The sequence below is a fragment of the Chaetura pelagica genome, unplaced genomic scaffold (genome assembly GCF_000747805.2).
Source record: "Chaetura pelagica isolate M959 unplaced genomic scaffold, ChaPel_1.0 scaffold723, whole genome shotgun sequence".
In the NCBI taxonomy this organism is placed as follows: Eukaryota; Metazoa; Chordata; class Aves; order Apodiformes; family Apodidae; genus Chaetura; species Chaetura pelagica.
Window position 1 is genome coordinate 325,430 of NW_009952580.1, and position 26,382 is coordinate 351,811.

The following is a 26,382-nucleotide window of genomic DNA, read 5'->3' on the forward strand; positions in this document are numbered from 1 at the left end:
CCAGCCCTTAATGACCTCAATAATACCTCTATAGTCTTTGCTCTTGATGCTGTTCTGTTTCACAGTGTAGCCCACATCTGCCTGCATGGTTTCACAACCCTGGTCATGCCAACCCTGCTGCCCCAACATCCATACATAAAATTTCAGTTACAAACAGAATTAAGGCTTTCCCAAGACCTGGTAATGACTACATGGACTCCGAGTAAAGCAGAAAAGAAATGCATGATTTTTTTTTAGAGCTTTAAAACTTACTGCAAGTAAAATGCTGTGAAAAAATTGAGGCTTTGTGCACAGCACAGGAACCCCTATATGCTATTTTAGAAGAAAGGGCAACAATCAGATGAGGAATGTTGGATTTTCAAGTTTTTGTGTATGCAAGTGTTCAGGGCCAGGCTGGATGGGGCTCTGAGCAATCTGGTCTAGTGGGAGGTGTCGCTGCCTATGCAGGGGGGTTGGAACTAGATGATCTTTGATGTCCCTTCCAACCCAAACCATTCTGTGAATCTATTATTGAACCATGTATTTCTAAGAAACAGGTGTGGGAATTCCTGGCACATGTAGCAATCTGCTCTCTTTAATTCTACAGGGCTAGTAAGTATTTGTGCTGCCGAACCAAAATAGGAGCATCTGTAAGCAATTTTAACCACAGGTGCATGTTATCTGGCTTATCATTGTGTTAGTCCATTATATTATGGTCTTTCTTAGTAACAGCCCAATGAAAATAATTTGCATATAGATGATTCCACATAAAATAGTGCAGTGCTCAACTAAGTCAGAAGTAGTGAAAAAAAGAGGGTGCAAGCACAACAGTTTGGTAGCAGTTACATGTTTTGCTATGAAATCCCAGATTTTGAACATACTTCTTCTTTTCTTTCATGAAACCAATCTCTTATGTACATGAATATAAATGTATTCTTAAAATGTGTGTGTCCTACCTGAGACCAGCTGCACATCAGAAAGCTTCAGCTTAGAAGGTGGTCTGGTTGGTTGACAGACTTTGCCTTCCTGAGAACGTCCTTAAACAATACAAACATCTCTGTGTTTATTCACATAAAGATGTAATTATGTATAGCTATCAAGCATTTAAGTAGGCTACAGCACTATTTTATCCAAGCACTAATTCTCATTTATGTATTCTCATTTATGATGAGGAAGCTAATGAGATGTTCTATACGTCAGATGATTGTAACAACCACAATTGAACTTTATCAAAAGGTAAAATCCTGCAGTTGCTACAAAAAACCACCACCAACAACAACAAAAAAACACACCAAAACAAAAGCAAAAAGTAAAAAAATAATGAAATTATTAGCTTCGTTTATCTATTTTACCCTTTTTGGCTATCCAAACTACTCAGCCACGACAGAAGTGACTTACCACCTGGTCAAGTGCCTATAGTCAGCACACCCTTACTCCATCAGTGATCCACACTCTAAAGGAACTCTAGGATGAAAAGCAATGCTTTTCCTCAGCCCTTTCCTCAAGGTGCTCTCCTTTGCCCTCTGCACATTCAGGCACTGAGCAAAGCAAGGCAGTGTTACTAGAGAAGATGATCTTGCTCTTCCAGTAAATAACCATCTGTCTTCAACCAAAAAAGTTATTAACATGGAGCAAGACCACATTCTTCAAATGGAATTTTTTAAAAAGCAATACAAAACAGCAACAAAAAAGTTTTAAACCATGCTTAAAACCAAACAAAACCCCAAACCAAACCATTCTATAATCCAGATAGCCACTGTGCACTGATGCAGGAGTTATCCCCAGTTTAACTGCTCTATTCTCTTTCCACTTTGATATATGTGAGCAGCCCTGGCAACAGATTTCCTTTGTTGCTCAGGACCCATGCTGGAATAATTCTGTGTAGTGATTTAAACAGCCTTAGCAGCAGCATTTTAAATCACAGAGTTGTTGTGGATTTTTTTTTTCAACCTGAAACAGAAACATAATTACCCAGAACACCTGAGATTCAGGGTAGTTTTTATAAACACTTGCAATCCCTAACAATCAGGTAAAGAATACACCCTGTTTTAAAAATAAAAGCCCAGCTATTTAGATTAAGAGTAGTGAAGACAAAATTACCATATATCTGCTTAAGGATGGACTGCTTGCTGCTTTTTATGGCTGAGCTGGTTTTGTTTACGGGTTTCAGATCTTTACATGAAGGAGCTGATTTCAGGGGGCTACGGTTCAGCTGTTTCTTCCAAGCAACCTGAATGAAGAAGGCAGCTGCCTCTTGTCTCCATTTGTCTTCATCTTCTTTGCACTGCCGCTTAGCACTGAGAAGCTGAAACAACTCCTGTCTTAGCTGGTAACTAGAGAGCAGAAAAGAGAAGAGCACTTGTTTTAGGTGACCTGTTTTAACTTCGGTGCTTGCCACGCATCAGTTCACATGGTGGGTTACACGAGTAACTGGGAAAACAGAACTCCCACTGATGCCCTATGTCATTTGGATGAGAAATGTTTGCTCAGAAGGAAAAGCAGGAGCTGGGTTCAATTCTGGCATTCTGGATGCATCCATTATTCCACACAGCTAATTAAGACCTGGGCATCACAGGTATCAAAAGTTCCAACACTGCAACATGAGCTTATCAACTGCTTTATAATGTATAGAAATCTGGGAAAGACAAAACCTAGAAGTATTTATGATCTAATAGTACAACCAGTACTGGTTTATCACCTTCGCTGCAGTCACAGTTTGATGACACCAAATTCCCTAGCGTGCCTCACCACTTCGCATCCTCAGTCCATCAATGCAAGAGCCAAATCTGCCTCTAAGGGAGGCACATTGACTCTACAGAAAATTGAGGGGCTTTCCATCCCCCCTCTGAAGATGTTCCCCTCACTTTCTTTCCAGCTATCTGCTCTTGCCTTTTACCCCTTCCCTTCAAAGGCTCCCTGGCTCCCGACCCAACCTTGCCACAGCAGCTTCCATCTTACTTGGCAGTGGCAGATTAACTGCCCTTCTTCCCACTGTGGTGGCTGATGGCACCAGCAACCAGGAGCTGTTCAAGGTAAGTGCTCAGTCAGATAGTGGCATTTCACACTTGCAAGGTCTATTAACAGGCCTAGCAATGAGCTCTGAATCTTCCCAGTACAAACCTGACACAAGTGAACATTGAGTAACACTTGTAAAATATTAATTATAGGTGTTTGGTAATGGGCCAAAACACATTGATCATCATTCCCTCCAGTGCTCAAAAATGCTTCTACTGGAGATGCCTCAGTAAGGGGAATGAGGAAGGAAAGAGAGAGAGGTGATTTTGTTTCATTGCTAAATTAAAACTGTTTCTAAAATAAAACCACAACCAGATACAAGTAGTTTAAATATACATTATAAGCCAATGACCTATATAATTCAACCACAACAGCAGCCATATACAGAAAGTAAGTACATAAAAGCACAAAAGTATGCCAAAGGGCTGTGATATGCTCAGTTACAGCCCAAATAATTTTAAACTTTGAGTAATCTTAGTGAATTAACTCTGTGAAATTTGCTGGCTGCAGCAAACTCATTTAATCCTAATTTGGTGCAACATCAAAATTCAGGCAGGTACTGTTACATGGCTCAATAAAGTACATAACAATGTGGGGAACAACTGCATCTTGCCAGTAAGTGTCTAGTGCTTGTAAGTTGCAAAGCACTGTATGGAAAAAAAGGATCCACTTCTGTTAAATAACATGTCACTTAGAACTTTTCAACTGGGTAGGAGAGGAAGAGAAAGTGAACAGGTTGGGGGGGGGGGGGGAGGGGGCACAATTGTGGCGTGGGTGGGACCGTATCAATTTTACAAGAACTATTCCCCTGAAATCATGCTAGCAGGCATTAATGATGCTATTCCTTTCCTGCATGTATCTTGTAGCAACCTCATCATGATTTTGCCTAGGATCATTTTCACATTAAATGGTCTATCATTATCTCGCTCATCCTTTTAACATATTCCAATAACCTCCCTTGCTGGGAAGAAACTTGCAGAGAAGTGGCACCTCTGAAGTAATTCCCTGATGGACAACAAATGAGGAGACATGAGAGACTTTTTGATTTGGTACAGGCAGACCTAAGTTAATTTACACTGGGGTCTAAATAGGGGAGGAAAGGAAAGTGAGGGGGTGGGGGGGGGGGGGAAGGGGCACAGTTAGTGACTTGCTAGCAAAACTCATCCTTGAACCAAGGATGGGTTGTGTGAATCCCACTGGAGGGAACACAATTGGGGATCTGTTTTACACTTGAGCAGAAAAAAATACTAAGCTTTTCTCTTGGAATTTGGTAATTAATGCCTTTGCTGATAGGTGAAATGACCCATTCACAGGCACTCCACCTTTGCACCCAGCTGTGATTTCATATTCGTAGGGAACTTCTGGTAGCTTTTAGTGACAAGCAAACAGCTGTGAGGCTCTGACACCCAGAAGATGTAGGCAGTTATCTTTTAGAGCATGTGCCCATTTTTTTAAATTCAGCTCTCCCCTAGCAGATCATTTTGATCCTTGTGAGAAAAAAGAAGAAAGGGACCACGTTTGATGCTCTACAAATCTGATGTGGTGCCTTAACAAAATACCCAAGGCTTAGTCAATAAAACTACTGCACATAAAAGAAATACAGAATGTATGTGCAAAGCTGACAAATAGTATTCAGATTCGTTGTTACAGAAGTTCAAATTTTAAAAAACAGTGCGGGTCAAAGTATGCATATAGCAATAATATATTAAAAAGCACAGCTTGACTCCAGCAGGAAAGCAACAGTGACAGCAATTATCTTATTTCCAGCTTTTGTTAACTGTGGACCCTGGAGAATGGTACAGACCTTGGTGTTCCCACAAGAGAGCAAGCCAGACACAATCTGTAAGCCTCAACAAGCTGGAGAGGCCATTAACCTTTGGCAAGCCACACACCTTAAAATACACTTTTGAGGACTACATTTATAAAGTCTGTGAACTGTGGGAATTGAAAAAATGTTCTGAGAAAGGAAAGTTTAATATACTTAAGTAGTCCAGTACCATTGTGTTGTATCTCACAGTAGCTCTCAATAAACTTCCCAGAAGTAAATCACTACTATTAAAATTTTCAAGTGAGACAAATATATTTAATTCTAACTTTAGAGAAACACCACAACTCAAACTCATACTTCTATGTGTTTCTAGCATAAAATTATACCTGGTCTGGTGTCTCTTCCCGAGCGATGGGAAGTTCTTTCTGAAAGCACTGAATTAGCACTTGATAATGTTGAAAACAAAAGGACCAAATAAACAGCATTGCCACCAAGTCTAATTTAATGTGCATCTACTTACATCTCCCTCTTCTCTAGCTACTCAAAGAGTAGTCTTACCTTCTCCAAGTCCTCTGTATGACTGTAGCAGCATAGTTCTTCCTCCGAAACAGCTCTTTTCTTTTTCTTTCTTTTTCTATGATCTGCATTCGAAGCTCTAAGGGGATTAGCTCAATGTTTGTACTTTGCCATGTGACAGAACACAACTGATCATCCGCATTCCTGGATCCAATGATGCCTGGTTTTTCCAAGTTCAAACTGTCGTCTTGAGCGGAACACACTGCTGGGTTTTTTGGCACAGTTCTGGTAGGTTCTGCCTCAGCAGACAATAAAGGGGAGGCCTTTTTTGCTAAGTCATTAGTTCCCACTTTGTTAGTTTGTTCTACAGGATGCACACTGTCAGTTCTGGCATTGACAAATACCATCTTGGCACTGCCTGGTCTACTGGAGCCAGCTGGTGAACATCGCTTATCGCTGACCTCTTTACTTCTGGATTTCTGCTGATGCCTTTTGCCTTTGGAAGACGCTTCACACTGCTTTGAGTTTCTCACAATTCCACCAGTACAACTGACACTGCAGAAGAACACATCCGTCCCTTCACAGTGGTCCCTGCTGCCAGGTAAAGACTGACTTGGTTCTCTGAATTTCTCCCCGACACTAGCGGTCCTGCAGGCAGAAGAAGGATGCCTTCTGCTCCTGGGAGCACAGGTACCCACTGCCTCGGCAGTGTGCTCCTTCTGCTTTTCTCCACTCAGTTCTGCAGCAGCTGACACCTGACGTTTCGCTTCAACCTTTGTCCCCTCTTTTGCTTTGCCACAATGGAAATGGACACAGCTTGATTTGCTTCTGATGTGTTTCCTCAATGAATCTTTAGATAGAGAAAGAGAAACCGACATTTAGTCTCTGATCCAGCAAAACACGGTCTACATCTCTAGTTTTGTTGTTCAGTTACCTTTGAGGCTCACTAGGATCTACTTAAATTATAAAAAAAGAAAAAAGTGTAAGCAGGAAGAATCAGAAGCCTGTAACTGTACAGTCCCAAACTCCTTCCTTTGCTTTACTGTTCCACAAGTATTTTTCCTTCTCACGTTACATTTAAGTACCGATATGTCAAATATCCTTGATCTCATTTCCTCCAAACAGTGCAAGCAATAGAAAAACTCCCAACAACCTGCTCTTATGTATTTTATAATTTTTTACAGACACTGTAGATACTGGTGTTTTTGACTACTTATGCTAACAGAACACATGCCGTAAAGGAATCTGTATCTAACTATCCTATATGAATTGCTTAAATAATGAAAGAACTGGAAATGACAGAATGAGTAAAACAGGTCCTATATATAGAACACCCCCACACATGGACATAAAGGATAGCCAGGACAAGACTACAAACCTTGCCTGATTTTATGACCTTCACTCTGAGGCTCCGCTGACAGGCAGCTCTCCTTTGGTGTCCCCTTGCTGTGACAAGCTTTAGGTGAACCTCCAGCGTTTCTCCCTAGTGGAATTTGTGAAGCACTGAGGGCCAGAGGCCTCTTACTGGGTGTATCCATCTGTTTATTAGGTGACTGTGAGATGCTGGCAGTCTTCTCTCGATTTGCAGGGTTCTGTTGTACTCGAAACCTATTTTGCTCCACGTTCTCCACCCCCTTTTGCAACTTGGCTTCTTTTCTCTTATTTTCCTCTTCACGTTTCCTGTAATTATAGTCAATACCATAAGAACTGCAGAAACAAAATCTTGGGAACATGTATCTAACTCAAACACCTTCCTCTCTAGAAACCTGAGACCATCACAATAAAACCTTTTCTATAATATGATTATACTTTAGTATATATATATATTTTTTTGTGATAAAGTGACAGCAATTGCATTTAAATATCCTAGTTAGATTAAAAAAATAACAACTAACTTGCAGTTACAGCTTAATGAAGGCTAAGTCCTTACAAGCCAGCTGGCCATTCAGTTTGTGGCAGCGTAAGCTGATTTTAAAACACTCCCTTTGAAACACTCCCATGGAAAACAATGAAACTTAGGCTTTTTGTAAACATAAAAACATTAAAAGTAGGATTTTGAAGAGATGTCAGAAGAAATATGATACTAATGATTTTAAGTAGCAATGAAAAATAGTTTAAGAAAACCCCATATTTTTCATACTTACCTGTGTCATAAATAATACGGACAATTATAAACTTCAAAAATAAATACTGAAAATATACAATGTGACTCAAAGACTCGTGTGCACATGGGAAGTCATTACAATTGTGACATTTGGTGTTCAAAAATGAAAGAAGTCATGCATCTCTTAGATAGTGTAGCTATAGAAGATAATTTTGGACAAGCTTAGGAAAGGCACCTCTGCTGAATGAAGTTTTGCAGCCCATTTTGAAATACAGTGGGATATTGTTACACTTTGGCTTTTAAATTCTTTTTCCTACAAAGCAGAAGAAACCCAATAGCACACAGCAAATATGAGACATCTACCTACCATTGAATTTGTTTTTATAAATTAAGCACTGGCTGTAAGACAAAGTGACACTTCCCCTGTTGGAATGGACAGGCGGTAAATGTCGTGGGGTGTAGCTGCTTGGTATTTTAACCTGCTTCCAGTGCTACTGTGTAGTTTGCTGCCTGTTACAGACACACGAGCTGGCAGCACAGCACATGACAGGTGAGTTATGCAGGACGTCATCCCCAGTTCCCGTGAGTCGTATCCATGCTACTATATGTCACTTCAGTGAGAGCTGCTAGGGAGAAGCCTTAACTTGATCTGTCAGTACTATCTTATCAAGTACGCTCTGCAAAAGCAGTTCATTAAACTTTGTACCTGAAAAGCTGCTAATTGATCTAAGGAATACCCTCCTGACAGCCTGAGGTTCAGTAATCTCTCTGGCATGGGAAAAAGTAGTTTCAAATAATATTGGCATTCCACAGAAGAACTATGTAGGGATGTCTGGCTTGTGTACAGTATGGATCTCACTGCCATTACTTGGATGTTTGAGCTGATAAAGCAGAACGTACTACTCACAGAACACTAGTTTCCTTTTCTTCACAAGAATCAAGCAGTATCCTCCATGCAGGGTAATAGAAAAGAAATTGTGAGCAAGGCTGTATGATCCATGATCCAGCCCAAGCAGCCTGCATTCTTTGGATGAGCAGATTAACTCCAAACAGTAACTTCAGCAACTTACTAGTTGTAAAGTTACTGAAATCACACAGGTCTAGAAGTTGAAGGGGATTTTTTTTCTAAAAGGTCTTGTTTGGGTGCTAATTTTTCAGCTGAAAGTGATGAAATACTAAACACAAGGGATTTCAAAACTCCCTATTCGTAGGCCATCATCATGACAGTATGGACACATAATCTCTGATTCCCGTCAGTTCCGCTGTCCGGGGAGGACTCCGTCCATCCACCCCCAGGCTCAAGCTCTCCTGACTCTCATCAGTTTCCACTTCCTCCAGCTGCTCTGGAATTTTTCAGGACTGTTTGCAGCTAAGGAGCGTGCTGTGGGTGGGGAGAGGCAAGAGGCTTTTGCATATATATATGAACATATTTTTATGTAATTGTATACATTTTCTTTTATCTGCTTAATTAAAGCTGTGTAGGTTAGTTTTCAACCCAGCCAAGTCTCTCTCTTTTTCTGCCTCTCCTTCCCTACCTGGGTGGGAGGGAATTGAGAGCCTTATTGTGGAACCCAAGTAAAATAGTGACAATTTATTGGTGCCCAACGTGGGGCCTGATTTTAAGCCCAGATCATAAATTGTCAGTAATTGAGAGTGTTCAAAATTCCATCTCTGATGGGAGGAATCCCTCAGATAGCAATGGGCGGCAGTTCTGATGAATTTCATGATGGATTGAGCACTAAACAGGCACTTTCTGCAGTGAATCTACTGGACCTTTTGCCCAACATGCAACTGTACACGTGGTGTGCAGCTGAGAGCATTCTGCTCTGTGTAGCTGCTCTTGTATGGTTTCATGGTTAATCGACAGAATTGTAGCCATAATCATCCATATAATCACCAGCCTAGTGATCCTAGGGGTTATGATACTGATCTTTAAGGGGGCACTGTATGTGTACAGTTATGGTACAGATCCTAGAGTGAATGGAACAGTCCATGTGGGTAATGCCCACAGGTAGCAGGTTCAATTTTACCTCTCCATTTTCTTTCAAGCTGAATCTCCCAGCTCTTGATTTAAATAGCATTGTTGCAGCAGGGATGCTTCTGCTCAATGTTTACGATGTATTACTGTCCTAGTTTGAGCCAGGATGAAACCACTTTTCCTTCTACTGTTTTTTTTGCCTTCATTAAGCTTTCGTTTAATTAGCAGCAGAGTGTTCCAGCTAAGATGGATAACGGTGGAATGTTTTTCTAACTGCTGGGTCTTCAAGGTCACATCTTTACTCTGCCGGCTCAGACACTACGGGGAGATCTGTGACCCCCCTGTAGAAGGCTGAGTTAGACAGACAGCAACATTGGCCTATTCCATTTAATCTATGTAAGCTCAGAAGAAGGATGGAATTATCATGGAATCATCATGAAATCATCGGTGATGGGTCTGTCATGGCGTCTCTGCTTAGCAAAACTGGTCTCCTGATGTGTCTTTCCTCCAGGCCATAATAGTGTGCATGTCATTTCTGTCTCTTTTAGTCTTTATTTTATCAATAACCATTTCTTTGAACAGGTTTGTTCAACAAAGAATAATAGGTTAGAGTAGAAACACGTAAGATGCAACGATTACCGTGAATGTAACTTTTCCAGAAAACAATACAGGTATAAGAAGTTGGCTGTTTGTTTTAAAAAATAATTTACAAGAGCAGACTAATTAGAAACATGAAGACTTAGGAATTATTTGTATTAGTGAAACTCTCTAAAATAACACACTACAAAGCAAATTTGAATACATACACTGAAATAGTTGGGGGGGTTTAAATCTAGGAGTTCATCATTCTGGTTCTTCACATAGTATCTACTTTTTTCTGGAGAGCAGATTTTAAACATCAGCAGGGGTATCAGGTTTTTTTTAGGTAGCAACACCCTGGCCAATTTTAGCTGTGGAATGCACAGATGGGTACACAGAATGATGACAACATAATGTCCCCTCTAGTTTATTACAGATCATAAAGTTGCAATTAAATAAAATTTGTTATGTGACAACATGATTTGCATGTACACTCCAATTGTATTTTAATTGTTTTATGGCATTTGGTACACAGATTTAGTTTCTATTGTTTTCAAACAAATAAACAGCAGCTTAGTATGTTTCAGAAAGTGCATCAGAAACTCAGAAGGAAAACAATGATAAAAACACCCCCAAATTTCCATGAGACAATCCTTTTTCATTTACTCTTCTAGATGAGGTATCGCAGATTCTTATAAAAATGACTGTCATCACAATGAATAAAATTACCTCATTCAGTAGTCAGTTGTGACCACACAGCAAGAAACAGAATTCTCCAAATTAAAAAGAAACATGTAAGATATTTGGGATATTTTCAAAGGCAATAGCAACTTCCCCATGCATGGGTTTGACTCCTACTGATTTTAGCAGAAAAGGCAAATAGTAGCGGGGGTTGCAAGATGTAACTAGAATCTAAAGATGTGAGCATGAGATTAGTGATCCTGTATTTCTAGCTTTGGTTCTTACTGAGCCTTAGCAATTTTTAACTAATAGAGCAGTAGCAGTATTCAAACCCAATCAAGATCAGACCAGCCGGTTGGGCAGATCATCAAACTATCACATCTGAAATAGAACAGGGTGCAGCTGAGTCTGTCTGTGACATATGGATGCAACCAAAATACTTCTAGGTGCAATAATTATGTTGTATGTTTATTCATATGACCTCTCTTTACAGAAATAGTACAACAAAATAATGTAGAAATCTTTTCAGACTGGTATGTTTTTTCATTCAAGAATCTGACTTTTTCAAGAGAAACCAGGTACTAATTTGTTCTTCTTCATATTATGAGTCTTAAGGATTAAAGCCCAAGCAAGTGAAATATTTTGGTGATAATTTATGTATGTTCTGATTCCAGAATTTCACCACTTTGCTACTATTGCCTCTATTTAAATAGGGTAGGAACTCTAGTCAGACCCTACATATCTTCAAATAACTATTTGAACTGCATATGTTAGTGATATACTTCTAATGTAATTATTTCCTGGTAACCCTCTAATTCAAGAGCAGAAAATGTATGTGCCAAGGCAGAAGTTGCAAATAAAATCCAGGGGTTCAATGACAGAAAAGCACCACCTCCCTTGTGAAACAGTCAGTTAAGATTTATAAGACTAGGATTTTCCTGTTTGTTCTTTTACTTCAAATTTCTTTTCAGAACTGATACAAAAGACTTGACAGGTCAATATTTATTTCTGTTACCTTAGAGTTAGAAATGTTTTCCAAGCCTTTTCATCATCACACAGAATATCAGTTAAGCATTCATGGATGCTAACATGCTAGTTTCTCAGCTTTTGATATTTTGCCTTGTTCTTGCAGATTATAGAAAGCTTGTTATTTAATCTGAGATTATATTTAAAAAAAAATCATGTATGAAAAAATTCCATTATATGTTTTCTACATTTTCATTAATTTTATGAGGAGGAAGAACAAGTGAAGATGAGTAACAGATAAATTCATACACTTAGGACAAATGTCTATTTACAGGAGGAGATGTAAAGTTTCTGACTTACTTGGCAGCAGCATCTTTTCTCAGTTGTTCATGCTTCATTAAAAGATTTTTCCTCTCTTGAAAAGCCTTTCTAACTTTGTATCCTTTGTAGACAGCCTGAATTTTGAAAGCAGCAATGTCCTGTATGGCAGCAATAGACAGAGCCCCATGTTCTAACATGAACTGAATCACTTCATGGTGTTCGCCAAGCAAGGCATAATCAAGTGGAGTATATCTAAGAAAAACCAGACAAAACAAACCCTCAGGATTCAAACAATGAAGTTTTTAACCATTTAAAGCATTTACTTCACCCTCACTCCATAATAAGGTAAATTCTAGTATGAAGGCTGACTATACAGTGTTTTCAGTAGGCTGTTTTACTAATTTTTTTGTATTATTTTCCTGTCTTACTCATTCTACACATTGTGACTATGTTTAAGGCCTATTTTAGTCTCCTAATAGAATGGGGGAAGCAGTTAGGCAGACTATACCAAGTTCTGGATCAAAATCCTCCAAAACCCTATCTATAGAATGACCTGCTTTAGGCAAGCAATCTTCAAAAGGTGTTATTGAGGTTGTGATATAGAAATATAATCTAAATAAAAAGCAAGTTAAAACATTTTTGTGTTGTTTCCATATGAATTTAAGTTCTAGAGATATACTGTCAAATCTGGCTTTGCTTCTGTAAGAATAACTGAGGACAGTATGAGTGACCAAGCAGCAGGATTACACCTGCATTGAGGGATAACTTTTTTTTTTTAAAGCACTGGGAAGACTTAAGTCTGTTTTCAAATGGACACAGGTCCTAAAAATATTAAATGGCTTTGCTTTTGAATGGTGTCAAAGCACTATTGAAAAAAATCACCAAAATTCACATTGTCAACACAAGAGCATCATGTACCTACCAACAAGTCTTAGACATTAGGTAAAGACATATAGTGACTGCAAATCATGAGTCACAAGCCATAATCAAGATTATATAATACCAGACTATCAAATAGCAAGTGTCAGTGCATGTGATTGTGAAAATTAGCGCTCTTCTTGATGGTAACTTGTCACGACGCAATGCTGGTAAGCAAAGAAAAACAGACAGAAAGCACAATTGGACTTGCCACGCAGCAATGATTTGATGGAAGGATTAACAGTATCTGAACAGAAGTGTCTGCAGGAATAAAGACAGTGACATAACATGAAAATGTGTGTGTCAAGGTGTGTCGCTGAGAGCATTTAAAGATACAGATTTTTGTTAACACAGGAACGGGAACTTCAAAAAGGCCCTCATCTCAAAAAGCACATTTTAAAAGTATACTTAGTCATTAATATTTCAACAGGTCCAAAAAATATTGAACTTTATGCTACCAGTATGTACATACCAATACCATGTATTATATCACAGATCCCAGCCATGGAGATCCGTATTCTTACATGTGAATTCTCTAACACCGTTACAGCCGTCTTTGAAAGTAAAACATCACTCACATCAAATCTCAATTGGGGTTTGTATGAGTGGGCTCTACCCATTCAAGGCTGCCCACATACACTCCTCACAACCAGCCATTACACTGTTGTGTCGGTTCAAAGCTTGTTATAGATTTTCTTTTCCACTGGTTATCTCCAAAGCTTTTAAATCGAGGCGGATTCAAAGAAAAACACACAGAGGAGACATCAGCCATCAGGTGTTGTACATTATTTAGCATGAAGTTGGTCAAGCAGCAGCTAGACTGGAACCACGTGATGCACCCAGGAAATCAAGTTGGACTACAAAGTAAGTTTGCAAAGAGAACAAACCTACCACCCTCCAGACTAAGCACTTGATCACATTATCTGCAAGCAAGTGGGCAGCTTAAAATCCTGCAACCTCAGCTCCATCGTTTCACAAACCTATTTAGTTTTAACCACTAGGTTTGAATGCTGGACTGGTATCTCATATTGAACTCCTGCAAAGTGTAGAAGGGAAGCTTCTTTCTAGAGTGTATTGGGAAAAAAAAATATAAATTACTATTTGGTGAAACTGTTAGTGATTAAAAAAATGTCATCCAATTACCATATGAACTGTATCCATGAGGTTATTTTTCCTCTCTCTTGCAGCACTCCGTTCTTCCACTTTCCAAACTTCCAATCTCTTAATAATAAAACAACTCCTGTGGATGTTTATTAAGAGGCAGTTGTGCAGTTTTTATATAGAGTATTTATACTTTTAGGAGAATTATATTTAAAGAGTGACTCTTCTAGAAATACTGGGGATCTGTTTTGTTTTGTGCATGGACTAGTCCTTAAGGGCTGATAATTGGAATAGTTCTATTTTGAGTAATCTAGATTTATACTTAAGAACATATATTAATGCCAGAAGGGAAACAAAAACGGATACTAACTGAATGACTGTAGTAAAACCAGAGATGAGGTATTTTCCTGATGTTTGATCATCATTAGCAGATTTCTACAAAGTAAGGAAAATAGCAGCCTCCTTTCTGGTAAAATGGTGGCTTTTAATATCTTACCTATTAAGAATAATTTAATTACAACTGTTAATTTAATTTTCTTTCCAAAATTACTAAAGAGAGCATTGGCACTACTTAATTAGGAACTACTTATACTTTCATTTGTGTTTCTCACTAAAAAAATAAGAAGAGAGGTCTGAGTGGTTTAGAGTAAAGAACAAAGGACAGATGACGTGGAAACAAGGCAATTAAAAACTGAGATAAGTATGGAAGTCTCAAATTTAGCTCTAAAATATGGGGTTTCAAAGTCCGTATGTTATTGAAAATGTTGAAATATTCAAATTTATATGGCATATTGATAATAATTTAATTTATAATAACGAGGAGGTCATCTACTCTAAAAAAGGCATTACAAATTTCTGCTAATAATAATAATCTTCATAGTCAGGTGACTAATTTGAACTCTGCAACCCAATTCACTTTTAAAAAACTATTATTTATCTGTCAATGAAAGACAAAGAAATGAGATGCAAATGTACCCTCTCTTTATGATTATAGGAGGATTTAAAAAAAAAAAACCCACAACAACTAGGCCTTTAGAATACATTTAACCTCTAGCTAATTTGAAAGCACTCTTAAAACGTAACATTACATTTCTCCCATTTTTCTTCTTCTCACTGTATTCCTACCAAATATAAAAGCAAAACTCCACTCTGTTCCAATAGCAGCATCCTTTTCATCATTTGTCCATACATATCACACTGTCAACTTGATATAAATGAAAAAGACCTTTAATATTTCAAACAAGACTAGAATGGGTAAGTTGCAGAAATCTCAAAGTTCAACTGCTCACACTTTTTAACCTTGAAGTTGCAATGTCTTCCTTTAAATAAGAGATTTTTCACACTAGAAATGCTGCTTACACTGAAGCCCAAGATTACAGCACTTCTTTTAGATACAAGATCATGATTCTCTGGCAATATCTGAACACTTAGGATTTAAAGTTGCTAAATGACAGAATTATGTATTCAGACAAGCAATACCTCTCCTCGCTGTTCTCCATATGATTAGGGAAAGCATCAAAACCAAGCAGCAGCTTTATAGCATCAAGGTAGCCATTGTTACAGAGCCAGTGCAAAGCAGTTCTTCCCTGCAAACAACAGAGCAAAAATAAGCATTATCTCCAAGCTCTATCATGCCACAATGAAAGTCATAAATCGTACTGTAATTCAATGCTTTTCTGGACACGAAGGGCAAACTAATTCTTCTAAATAAACTTCCCTGTTAAAATGAAAGAATACAGCACTTAAAAATTAATTGTGCGTTTGTTTGGTTTTGTTTTTTTTAAACAGGATTACAACACTAGTGCTTTTTCACCTAAGACAACTGAAGAACAGTATCTGGAGACTAGCTCTAGAGTTGCTCACTTTACAGTTATGCCACCCAGGTCTGAAGCAGCTCTCATCAACCTTTGTAGTTCAAACTGTTTTCTAAGCTGCTCCAAAACATTGTGATAAGACTGAAAGAATTACAACAAAATTAAAAATCAGATAAAGTTTGAGCAAACCTTATCAGGCCAGGGAAACAAAGAAGGACTCCAGCTGTGCTTTCAAAAAAAGCTTGATTTGAGTAGTCTAGTTTCTCTCACATGAAGCACAAGTCCAGCTCTCAAGCTGCACTCTTTACACAGCCAGCTCGTATACACCCACCTCTGGGACTAGGACCAGAGAACCAAAATGTGAATACCTCAAGCTCTGTTAACATGAACAAAACATAGATATTCTCCTTTGCTTCCAGGCCATGCCTTCTGTCTGTGACTTGCTTTCCTGAACTCCAAATGTAGGAAATACTTAGAAGGCTGGCTACCACAGAAAACCATGAAGACACTTCAAGTGCAGTGCTAGTAAGCTGACCCCTGAGCCCCAAGGGCTGAAGAGCTGCATCATCTCTATGAAAAACTGCTGGAAGCTGATGTGTTCAGCTGTACCCAAGCTGATGCCAAACAGAGCTGGTGGCAGGTTGGAATATGCCCCCAACCTGCACTGTAGAACTCATAATAAAAACCACTATTCCATTACCTATCCATGCCTTACAATGGATAAATATAGAAAAGTTTGAAAAATCAGGTGAAATGACTTTGATTGATGAAGTTCTACCAGCTTCTGAGAAATTATATCATATGAGAAAGAACTCTGTTAGATGTTGCACGATTACTCTGGCTCCTAATTTCACTTACTGCTTGAAAAATGGCACAAAAGGACAAATAATCAGTGTTCCTTTTTTTCACCTGGAAGAGTGATAGGCATGTGGATACTTATGGGGGAAGCAGTTCTTGTGCAATCTCACTTGCTCTATCTCTGTGCTGAAGACACTGCCTACAGACTACAAAATCTTTCCCATATCAGCTGTTTAATATTAAAAGGAAATATAGAAGTTAGGATATCAGCTTATTTGCTGATAAGATCACACTTGGACAAGGAAAAGTCCAAAGTGATATGAAAGAACATGAAACTTCTATTCATGCTGCATATTAAAGTACTACTTTTCATTAGAGATTTTAGAAGTCAAGCCATAGGGAAAAAATATCAAGATACATTTCCTTTTGTGACAAACAGCAGCAAAGATGCTTCTATGTCCCAGAAAGAGAATGCCCATGAAGAAAAGGAAAATATTTTGACTCATGGTGATTCTGAATTTAATTAAATAGCCCAGTGAAAAACAACATACCTCCTTATCCTGAATATTTGGATCTGCGTTGTTTTCCAGTAACACTACCATGCAGTTAATGTAACCTCCATAAGCAGCACACTGCAGAGGTGTTCTACCTGCATAATCCTGCACATTAGGGTTGATTTTATTTTCTATCAAGATTTGGCACACATCAGCATTTCCTCCCAGGGCTGCCCAGTGAAGGGGCGAATGTCCATCTTGGTCCACCAAATCTACTCTTGCTCCTCCTGGAACAACAAATACAATTTTTAACACAAAAAGAAAACACTTTTGAATTAATAGAATAATCATAAATAAAAAGAATAGGTTTATGTTCAACTAGAATTTATTTGGTGGACTGACAATCAGATAAATATTTCTGAAAGTAACTTCCATTTTGATATTCAAATCCTAAAACCTAACCCAAAATTAATTAGGAATGAGATTGTTTCAGTGGAAGTCAGGAACCTTCATTTTTTACAAGCTTGTGAATATCCTCTCCTTAGAATCTCCAGACAGAATTTTGCCTTGAAAATACCACTGTGCTTTCACTGTGCTTCTTCCACTTTATCAGACTTTTTACAATTATCTAGAGCTGTGTATATTGTTAAATCTTATTTCTGTCTGCAAAGAAAACGCTTACAAAAAACAACCAGAGGAAAATATTAATGATTTAGGATTTTTTGATGGGTACCTTCAATAAAAAATAAGTATTTATTTAAAGAGTCAAAAAGTCTTCAAAGAAGCCTAAAAATGCTTTCTGACAAATGAGAAGAAAGCTTAATTTGGTCTTATTTACTGGAAAAAAGCTAAGAAAGAAAGACAATTACTTGCTGGGGGGGGGAGGGGAAGGCAGTTTGAGAGACTAGAATGTACTTGAAAAGGCTTAAGCAGAAAGAGATGTGAAAAGAACTATCCCATTTAAAAAAAAATTATATTTTAACACTTTTGCACAGCATTCTAACAATCTTTTACATTTACCAGCACTGTTCAACAAAGGGTACCTACAGACAAAACCTGCTTTACAGAAGTAATTTTCTACCCCATCTCCTGCTCAGCTGTGCTCTTTACTTCCCAGCCCCACAAAAAGCAGCACCAGAACTCTGAACAGGTTTGTAAAGTCCTAACAACTGACCTTTGATGAGTGTTTGTATCACTTCTTTGTGCCCCATCTCACAGGCTCGGAAAAGCGGGGTGTGTTTCATGACATCCAAAGCATCTACCTGCGCGTTATGTTCCAACAGCAATTTCACTGTGCTGACGTGGCCAGAAAGGGCAGCAGCATGTAAAGCTAAAATAATAAAGCAGTAGGAAAAAAGAAACACAGTATCATGAGCTTCGGAGGGCCACAATTAGAGCAGACAAAATAAAATTAACTTCAACCACGCTGGGGAAAAAAAGTACTTTTCAACCAGAAGAAACGGAGCCACAGTAACAAGTGATCACTAACCAAGTTTCCTTGCCATACAAGGAACAGAGCAATAAGTAGAAAAAACTGTTATCCCTGACTTGGGGTTCTAGCTTGTCCAAATAGGAATGTTGACTCACACCAACAAGACTGGCTCATATTGAGGATCTGTGGAAAGTCAGCAGCTTCTGATTAAGAGAACATAACATGATCTATTTTTGCCTCTGTTTTGTGGCATTTCTAATCTCACCCCAATGGACATGAAATTGGCTGTTGCCAGAGAAAGCAAGCTTCATTATTTCTTCAGTGTTTCCCTGAAACTACTTTTTCCTTTCAAGTAAGCAAAGATGTCTCAATTAAAGCTAACTCCAAATAACCACTCAGATGTTTGGAGGTTTTCTGCAGCATTACTTGGAGAAAATTTTACAAAATCACATAGCAAGGCCATCGTAACTCATGGAGTATCTGCAGCTCCGTGTTTTCTTCAGAAAAGAGAAAAGGATGATGGACAGACCAGATACTGCATTTTGTCTCATCCCTACAATTCATTAAGTTCAGTTGCATGAAAACGATGCAAAGTTGATTCTGCAGACTCCCACTCTTCTGTACTTCTCTTTGCCTTCTCATCTTTAAGTGTATGCAGACTTCACTGAGTTCAAACCAGCAAATAACACAGAGCTACCTGAGCAGACAAAGACCTCAGAGGTAAAGATGTGGTGTCCTATACCTGAAATTGCTGCCATTTCACATGGGATCCTGCTGCACTGTCAACTGGGGTTGAGAAGACACTGAAATGCCAGTCCAACCAGTTCACTGCTCTTTTTGAAGGAAAGGCAAACTACACAGAGCAGTGAAATTTCAAACCCATGGAGGACATACGTATTGGTGATTTCACTTTCAATTTCTTTTCAAAAGGCTTTGGATTATTTTCTAGTCAGCAATCAAATCAGATAATCTATGCTCTCACAGGCATACTGCCTTACATCTAAATTACTTCACAGATTACAATATCCAAATAATTTCAAACAAAAACATGTTTCCCTGTGAAATTTCAAGAATATTCATCCTTGGTAAGAAAACCAATCTGCTCAAACAAGGAAAACGTGGGGCTGTAACCCATAACTACATGTCTCTACTTTTTATGTTAAAGCAGGCAGGGTCAGGATCCAGCAGAGACATTATACAGAAAGGCACACCATGAAGGCCAGTGTTAGAAGGAACTGCTTCTTGAACCATAGCCAGCACATCTAAACAGTCAGGCTTTTTGTGTTTGCCTGCTGCTGTTTACCACTGGTACCCACTTCATACAGCTTATGAAATAGCAACCCAGCATAACCTGTTACATGGGCACTACTAAAGCACACAGGTTGTCCCTACTGCCTGTGAATCAAACCCAGCTGAAGTGTGTCACCTTAAAACAGATTCTCAAAATGAGTGATAGGAACTGGGGCTGTGATACAGACCAAAGGGGCACTTCCTACAAGGACTAGGGTCACACTGTGAGCAGCGCTGCCTTAGTAATTGAAATCATGCCTTTAAGATGTCATTGATGTTTATTAACTGTTGCAGCTAAAAAGCAGAGGGGCACTCCGTGCACTGGTGAATAATACCTGCAAGCAGCACGATCTGCAGTAGCTGGGCGAGTGGGTGGCTATCAGTGGAAACAGGACAAGAATGAGATCCCTGCTGTTTTGTACATTTGGATGGGCCTGGTTTTCATGGTCTGACCTTACAGTAAACTCTAGGTTCTGGTTTTTGTACTGCATTTCTTATGAAACCAAAGGCAGTAAACCACTCCATCAGATGACACATGGGGTGTGTATAACAATACAATAGAAAAAGAGCTGCTGTGTCAGCTTGGCCAGTTCTTCCCCCCTATCACTCATTCTGACGCAGGCATCTTGTTTCGCACTTTGTGCTCAATATTTTCTTGTGAGCCAAATTCTCTGTGATGGAGTCACGGTGACTGAAGAGATTCTCGGGCCAGCTGGTCACAATAGGCCTTTTGTTCGGCCGGCAGACAGAGCCCTCTCCATTGTAGGCAGTGACGGCAGAGCTATAAAGCTGCCCCTGTAATGCTCCTGCAGCGCTGATCTCTGAGAACATGGAAATTCCTTTCCCTTGGTGTCATTCCCCTACACAATGCGCAGAGCCTCGACGTCCTGAATGGAGAGCCTGCTCTTTTTAAGAAAATGCGAAAGGCTGCGTTAGCGCAACATGGTAACTGAGCTGAAGGGAGTCGGCAGACAAAAGTCAGGAAAACACAACCTTGAACTTTCCTCAGCAACTGCATGGCAGGCACGGAGGCATGTGGGCTGTTCTCTGTTACTGCATAAGCTTCCCCGTCAGAACACAACGCTGCTTTTCCCCTCACCAAACCTCCAGAATGATTAGGAACCTTCAGAAAAAAAGAACCCGGGGGCTGAAATCAGAGGGTGATTTACTGGGGGGCTTTCTTTTAAGTTTACAGCCCACTGTAAGAAAGCTTGCTGCACATGTTTGCACAGTGGTAAAATGTGGATTGCTCGACAGCAAGCCATGAACAGCAGAGTTCCCCACTTTAAGGCTACAAGTTTGCTCTACACAACGGCAGTTCCATGCAAATGGAAAATCCATTCATTTCCTTGGGTTAAAAACCCTACATCAGAAATCAAAAGGTGTTAACACATCCATGTTAGGAAACATTTAAGACTGAAAGATAATCGGCCCAACCACCTAAATTATTCAAGCATGAAACACACACCCCAGTAACTTCAGAAGCACAGGGTGTGATTTCTGTCCCTCCGCAGAGAAGAAAACCCTTTGCAAGGAGGTTTGCACCTCGGCTACAACATCCCTGCACCTTAAGGTCTGAAACAAACCCTCTGAGGTATTTAACAGGAAACTGTCAGGAAGGAGCAAATACAGGTTAGACTGCTAAAAGCTGAAATAGGACTAAAACTGTAGAGTATGTACTTTGTAAAGGCATCAAACACGAAGACTGAGATTTTATTTGTTGCATTATTTCTTCAACTTAAAAATTACAAACTATCTTAAGTTGGAAGGACTGGGTTTTTTGTGTGTTATTCTGCAAGGAAAGCAAGAATTTACATATTTAAATAGAATTTTATGGTAACTGTAGTTGGGTTTTTATGTAAAAATAATACAGCCTTAGGAAATAAAATTTTCAATTTTTTATTGTGAAAGTAATATTTATAGATGCTGTCTTTCAAATCTTGAACCATGCAACCTTGACATTGCATTTATTTACCATCTGAAGTGTGGTCTGAAAACAGAAAAGCTGTTAAGACTCCTATCTTTGTTTCTTGGTTGGGATAGATGTATGCTGCAAGTTCCCTAAATCTAAGGATGCAGCTTAGGCTGATTTGTGTGTGTGTGCAGCCAAAAGGTAATAACTGAGTATACTTTAAAACAAATACAATACCATTTTAACAAATACTGCAATATGCATTCTCACTTGCTTAAAATAACTCTTTTCAGGAGAAATGCCCTCTGCTTTATTATTCACAGGAGTGTGCTCTGACTATCAGCTTGGCTACCATTTTACTACTTATTATACACAGATACGCATTTTTGCATTCAACTTCTAAATTTGGGACCTGGCTGTGCCACACAGCTTAAGCTGCAACCCCCTGCTACCAAGCCCCTCCAATTTATGCCCAATATATCCACATCCTCCTTTTTTATTCAGATGTCATGAGCACACCATACAGTTCCACTGCTTTTTACCTGTATTCCAACACTGCTGAATACATATACTCTTCAACGTCTGTCTCTCTGTCAGAACTGTTACCCTGTTTTTCTTGAAAGTACTACATGGACAACACAATTGCAATAACTCTAATCTTTATTATACTATCTTTACAAATATCTCTGGTACTTAGGATTTTCATTATGATCATTTAAGCCACTTTACTGGTTAAGTTTGCTCTACATTGTTTCAAAGTATTTATTCACTGACAATTTTTTCTAACAGGCATTTCCAGGAAGGGCTTATTATGCAACTGTATTTCATTTTATACTTAAAAAACAGAACGTCTCTTCCATTCCTAGGATTACAGATCCATTTAAGTAGCAGCATAGCAGTGCATTACTTCTTATTGCTATGTTGCAAATTAACTGGTACAATCTGCACAGAAAAGATTTGTTTCTTTACCGCAATAAAGCAAAGAAATTACTCAAAACACATAATTAAACTAATGCATAAGTATTTTCAGAATTAAGGTACACATCCAGAAAAATATTAATATTGCTTCTAACACTGTTTTTTATTTGGTGGAAATCACACTAACTGGAAACACCCAGTGGCTCTAGATTATAAAGCATCTTACCTGTGCCAGCATATTTGTCTGTCATATTGATATCAATATCCAGCTTTAAACTCAGCATGGTCCTAATGACATCATCACTGCCTTTGCCAGCTGCCCACATGAAGGATGTTCTTCCCTCAAGATCTGAGTCATCTTTTACAGAAGGATGTTTCAAAAATACTTCAACTGTTTCCTGAAAAGACATACTATTGAAATTAACATTAAAGGGAATTGGTAACAAGAAACAACTGTGTCTCATTTAGCTGTTTATGAAGCAGATCAAAGCTTCCATTTTCCTTTTTGTGTTTACATAGAGTAACAGCTCAACGGGAGCTTTGTATTTCTGCTATGCCCTTTTCCTCCTCCATGTTAGCAATGAATTTAACACTGTCACTTATTTCATACTTTTTTCTTTTTAGTGTCAAACATCATGTGTTCACCGTAAGGAAGTAAAGACACTGCAGTCACTGTGAAGAAAGCAATTGGAAAACTATTACCAGCTTATCAAACTATTACTGTAATACTATGATACTAAAATAAATGTTTCTTCAAAATATTCTCCAGATTTGTTTTTCTGATCCAATTCTAAATATGACTGCACATGCAAATATTTTAGTTTATTCAACTCTAGTACTTCTATTATTTAAAAAAGGACTTTTGAGGCAATGTAGACATATTTCCTAATGTTTAATCATACCAAGAGTTTACTAACTACTGAAATATTATAAATAAAAAATATCTTTACACTTGAGTCCAGGCTTTCCACTGTAACTGTTACACTAAAAGCAAGAATAAGTATTTCTTCAAATGCTGATTTTGTGTTAACCTCTCAGCAAACAAGTCCACTTGTTTGACCTGCTGCTAAATTCTTAATAAACCACACAGGAAAGGAAGGGAGAGGAAATAACTACTACAGGAAAAAGAATTAGGGGAAGACTTTCCCTCTTCTATTTAATGCCTTACAAAGGTGATGTACTTAATAGCTGCTAAACACTTCTTCAGAGCCACTGATAGGCTAGCCAGTAAAAGCTGAAAAAAGTGAGTTTCATTATTTTATATTTTAGCATTAACACTATTTTTTTTCTTTTCCCCCACATGACCTCAAAATAGCTCTATCCCTGCTCTGGGTAGAATTAGAATTCCTTAGCTATAAAGAATTGAATGCTTATCATCACAAGGGTGATGCCTAAGTGACCTGAATGTGAATGTGATCTAAGATCCTAACCTAATGAATTTAGGCCCATACCTGATCTGCCAGTTTCTTGTGAAAAGTTCCAGCCAGAAACATTGAGGAATTTGAAGCATCAAGCCCTCCACACAAAGCAGCAAGTGTTCAGAGCTTTGTGTACTCCCACTGATCCCCACTACACCTCAGACACAAGCAGCTACTCCTTAGACCAGGATTTGTATGTAATTGAGAAAAAAAAAAGCAGAGAGGTGCTCAGAAACAACCAGAGCAGTAAACAAGAGAGACGTTCCAAACATAATTTAGGCATAAACAGAGGCCCTTGGATACATAACCAGCTAAAAGTGGCTTGCAGATCTGAATGAGACTCTTCTGTTTGATGATGACAAAATAATGTCTGATTGCATCACCTACCCTATTCCCATAAAAACCTAAATGATATCATAGTTTGGCTGGCTGGTAGGATCAGAAGACAGCAACATAATGTTTCATATAAGTGAATCAAACTTGGAGAAAGAAAACTAGTATGAAAAAAACATTTTTAAGGAATGTATAAATGTAGGAAAAAAAAGTATGTGGAAATAATCACCAGATTGTAAATAAAATTCTGTCTTTACCATGAGTCTGACTCAAACTAGAAAGAACTTTTGCAACATAAATATTTCAGGTGTGTGAGTCAGATCTAAATTGATCGTGTAATGGACAATAATCATCAACAATAACAAAAAAATCCTAAAAAGTGTAAACTATACAGAGAAAATTACTCCAATGAAATAATGAATTTTAAAAAATATATATGTGGTCTTATTAAGATCACCTCCAAAAAACCCACCAAACCCTGAAAACACAGTCTCACGGCTGTGGTATTAATAAACATTGGTCAGTTCCTTTTTTCAGTACTGCTTCTGAATGTGCTAACTTGAATGGTTCTCAAGGACATTGACATTTTACTTCTTTTATGAAAATTAACACATGGGTAGGCAAGAAAGACCCAGATTAGTATCCCTCTTAGAAAATGCCACAGTATGTGCTACATAACTACGTTAATTAGGCACTAAAGAATCCTTTTTGTAAAGAGAAGTTATGAATACTACAACTGAAGAAAACTCAGATGGGAGCTCTCAGCTTACTATGCATGGCACAATTCAACTATGAGAGACAGAACAACATAAAAAAAAGTCTTCTTAAGTTCCAGTGCTTGAGAACTACCTCTATGATGACATCTGTAACCAGAAATCATTAATCTGCTGGGCTTTATACTTAGCTCTACTCTATCTGATCTTGCTCTGGAAAAAAATTACCTGTTCTACCAAAATACAAGAACTAGGCTGTCTGACAAACCAATTTTCTTTGCTGTATGAATCAAAAAAATTTTAAAAACTTAACAAAAATAATTTAAAAATAGTGTCCACGAAGAATTGTGACAAAAGGTACTTGCTCTTTAGCCAAGCTTTATGAGTCAAGGGTTCATTCATAATAGCAAAAAAGATGATCACCTTCCTGCAGGCAAAGGCTGGTTTGACTGGTCATGGCTATGCAAATACTCCTACAGGTCACCTTACTCTAGATACCTTATAACTTCTAAGATTTTGATATAATCAACCTTAAAAAGAAAAGCACTGTAAAATAGTAGGTGTCACTCTGCTTACTATTGATGTATTAAATGACTATTTTGTGTTCTGATGCTTTTGTATAGATCAAAGAGCCTTCTTTGTATAGCAGCTTAGTTTTTAAAATCTAGTTTTAACAGTTTGAAATTAACCATATTGATATCACATAACATAGCAAAACTCTGAATTAAGCTTCTGCAGACAACACTGCCTCTATAGGATTTCAAAAACAACTCAAACATTTTTTTACATTATAAATATTTCAGCAAAATATATTTACTTCACATTTAGGGTAGGTGCTACTTACAGCAAAGTTGCTTTGCGCTGCGTAATGTAGGGGTGTTGCACCTTGACTATCAGATGGGATAGTTCCAAACTTATTTCTTTCTAATAAGAGATTGACAATCTGTGCATGACCTGAAAAAAATAGTATCATAAAACCAGATATGTATTGAATCCAAAAGTTACACACTTCCCCATTAAGAAACAAAGCAAAACACAAAACCCCAAAAATCCCTGAAAACAAAACCCCCAGAACAAAACAAACAGACTTCAACAAATAGTAGCTTATTTGTGGTTTAGCCATTACAGTCTAAACATAAGAGAGATACATAAGAATTGATATTTGAACTATTAAGCCTGGCATGCACCTTATTCATAACAGTGTTCCAGTTCCACTCTGTATCCTTATTTTTGAGAGGCATCTGTAAATCAGAATGACCTATAAACAGGGACACGTGGAAAGATTTCCTGTTTCTTTTAAAATAAATCACTAGAACATTTCCATGAAAAAAGAA

The 26,382-nt window shown here is 38.2% G+C and overlaps 1 protein-coding gene across 1 annotated transcript in view; it reads right to left on the minus strand.

Annotated features, from left to right (window-relative positions):
* Window positions 1-26,382, minus strand: part of INVS (inversin) — a 76,500-nt gene that overhangs the window by 2,136 nt on the left and 47,982 nt on the right. The window contains exons 6-15 of the mRNA XM_009993632.1: window positions 25,893-26,002; window positions 22,811-22,982; window positions 18,207-18,362; window positions 17,090-17,319; window positions 15,406-15,512; window positions 11,947-12,159; window positions 6,657-6,958; window positions 5,321-6,128; window positions 2,080-2,312; window positions 936-1,016 (exon numbers count right to left, since the gene is read on the minus strand). Of these exons, the coding sequence (XP_009991934.1) occupies window positions 936-1,016; window positions 2,080-2,312; window positions 5,321-6,128; window positions 6,657-6,958; window positions 11,947-12,159; window positions 15,406-15,512; window positions 17,090-17,319; window positions 18,207-18,362; window positions 22,811-22,982; window positions 25,893-26,002 (2,412 nt within the window). The remainder of the gene's footprint in view (window positions 1-935; window positions 1,017-2,079; window positions 2,313-5,320; window positions 6,129-6,656; window positions 6,959-11,946; window positions 12,160-15,405; window positions 15,513-17,089; window positions 17,320-18,206; window positions 18,363-22,810; window positions 22,983-25,892; window positions 26,003-26,382) is intronic.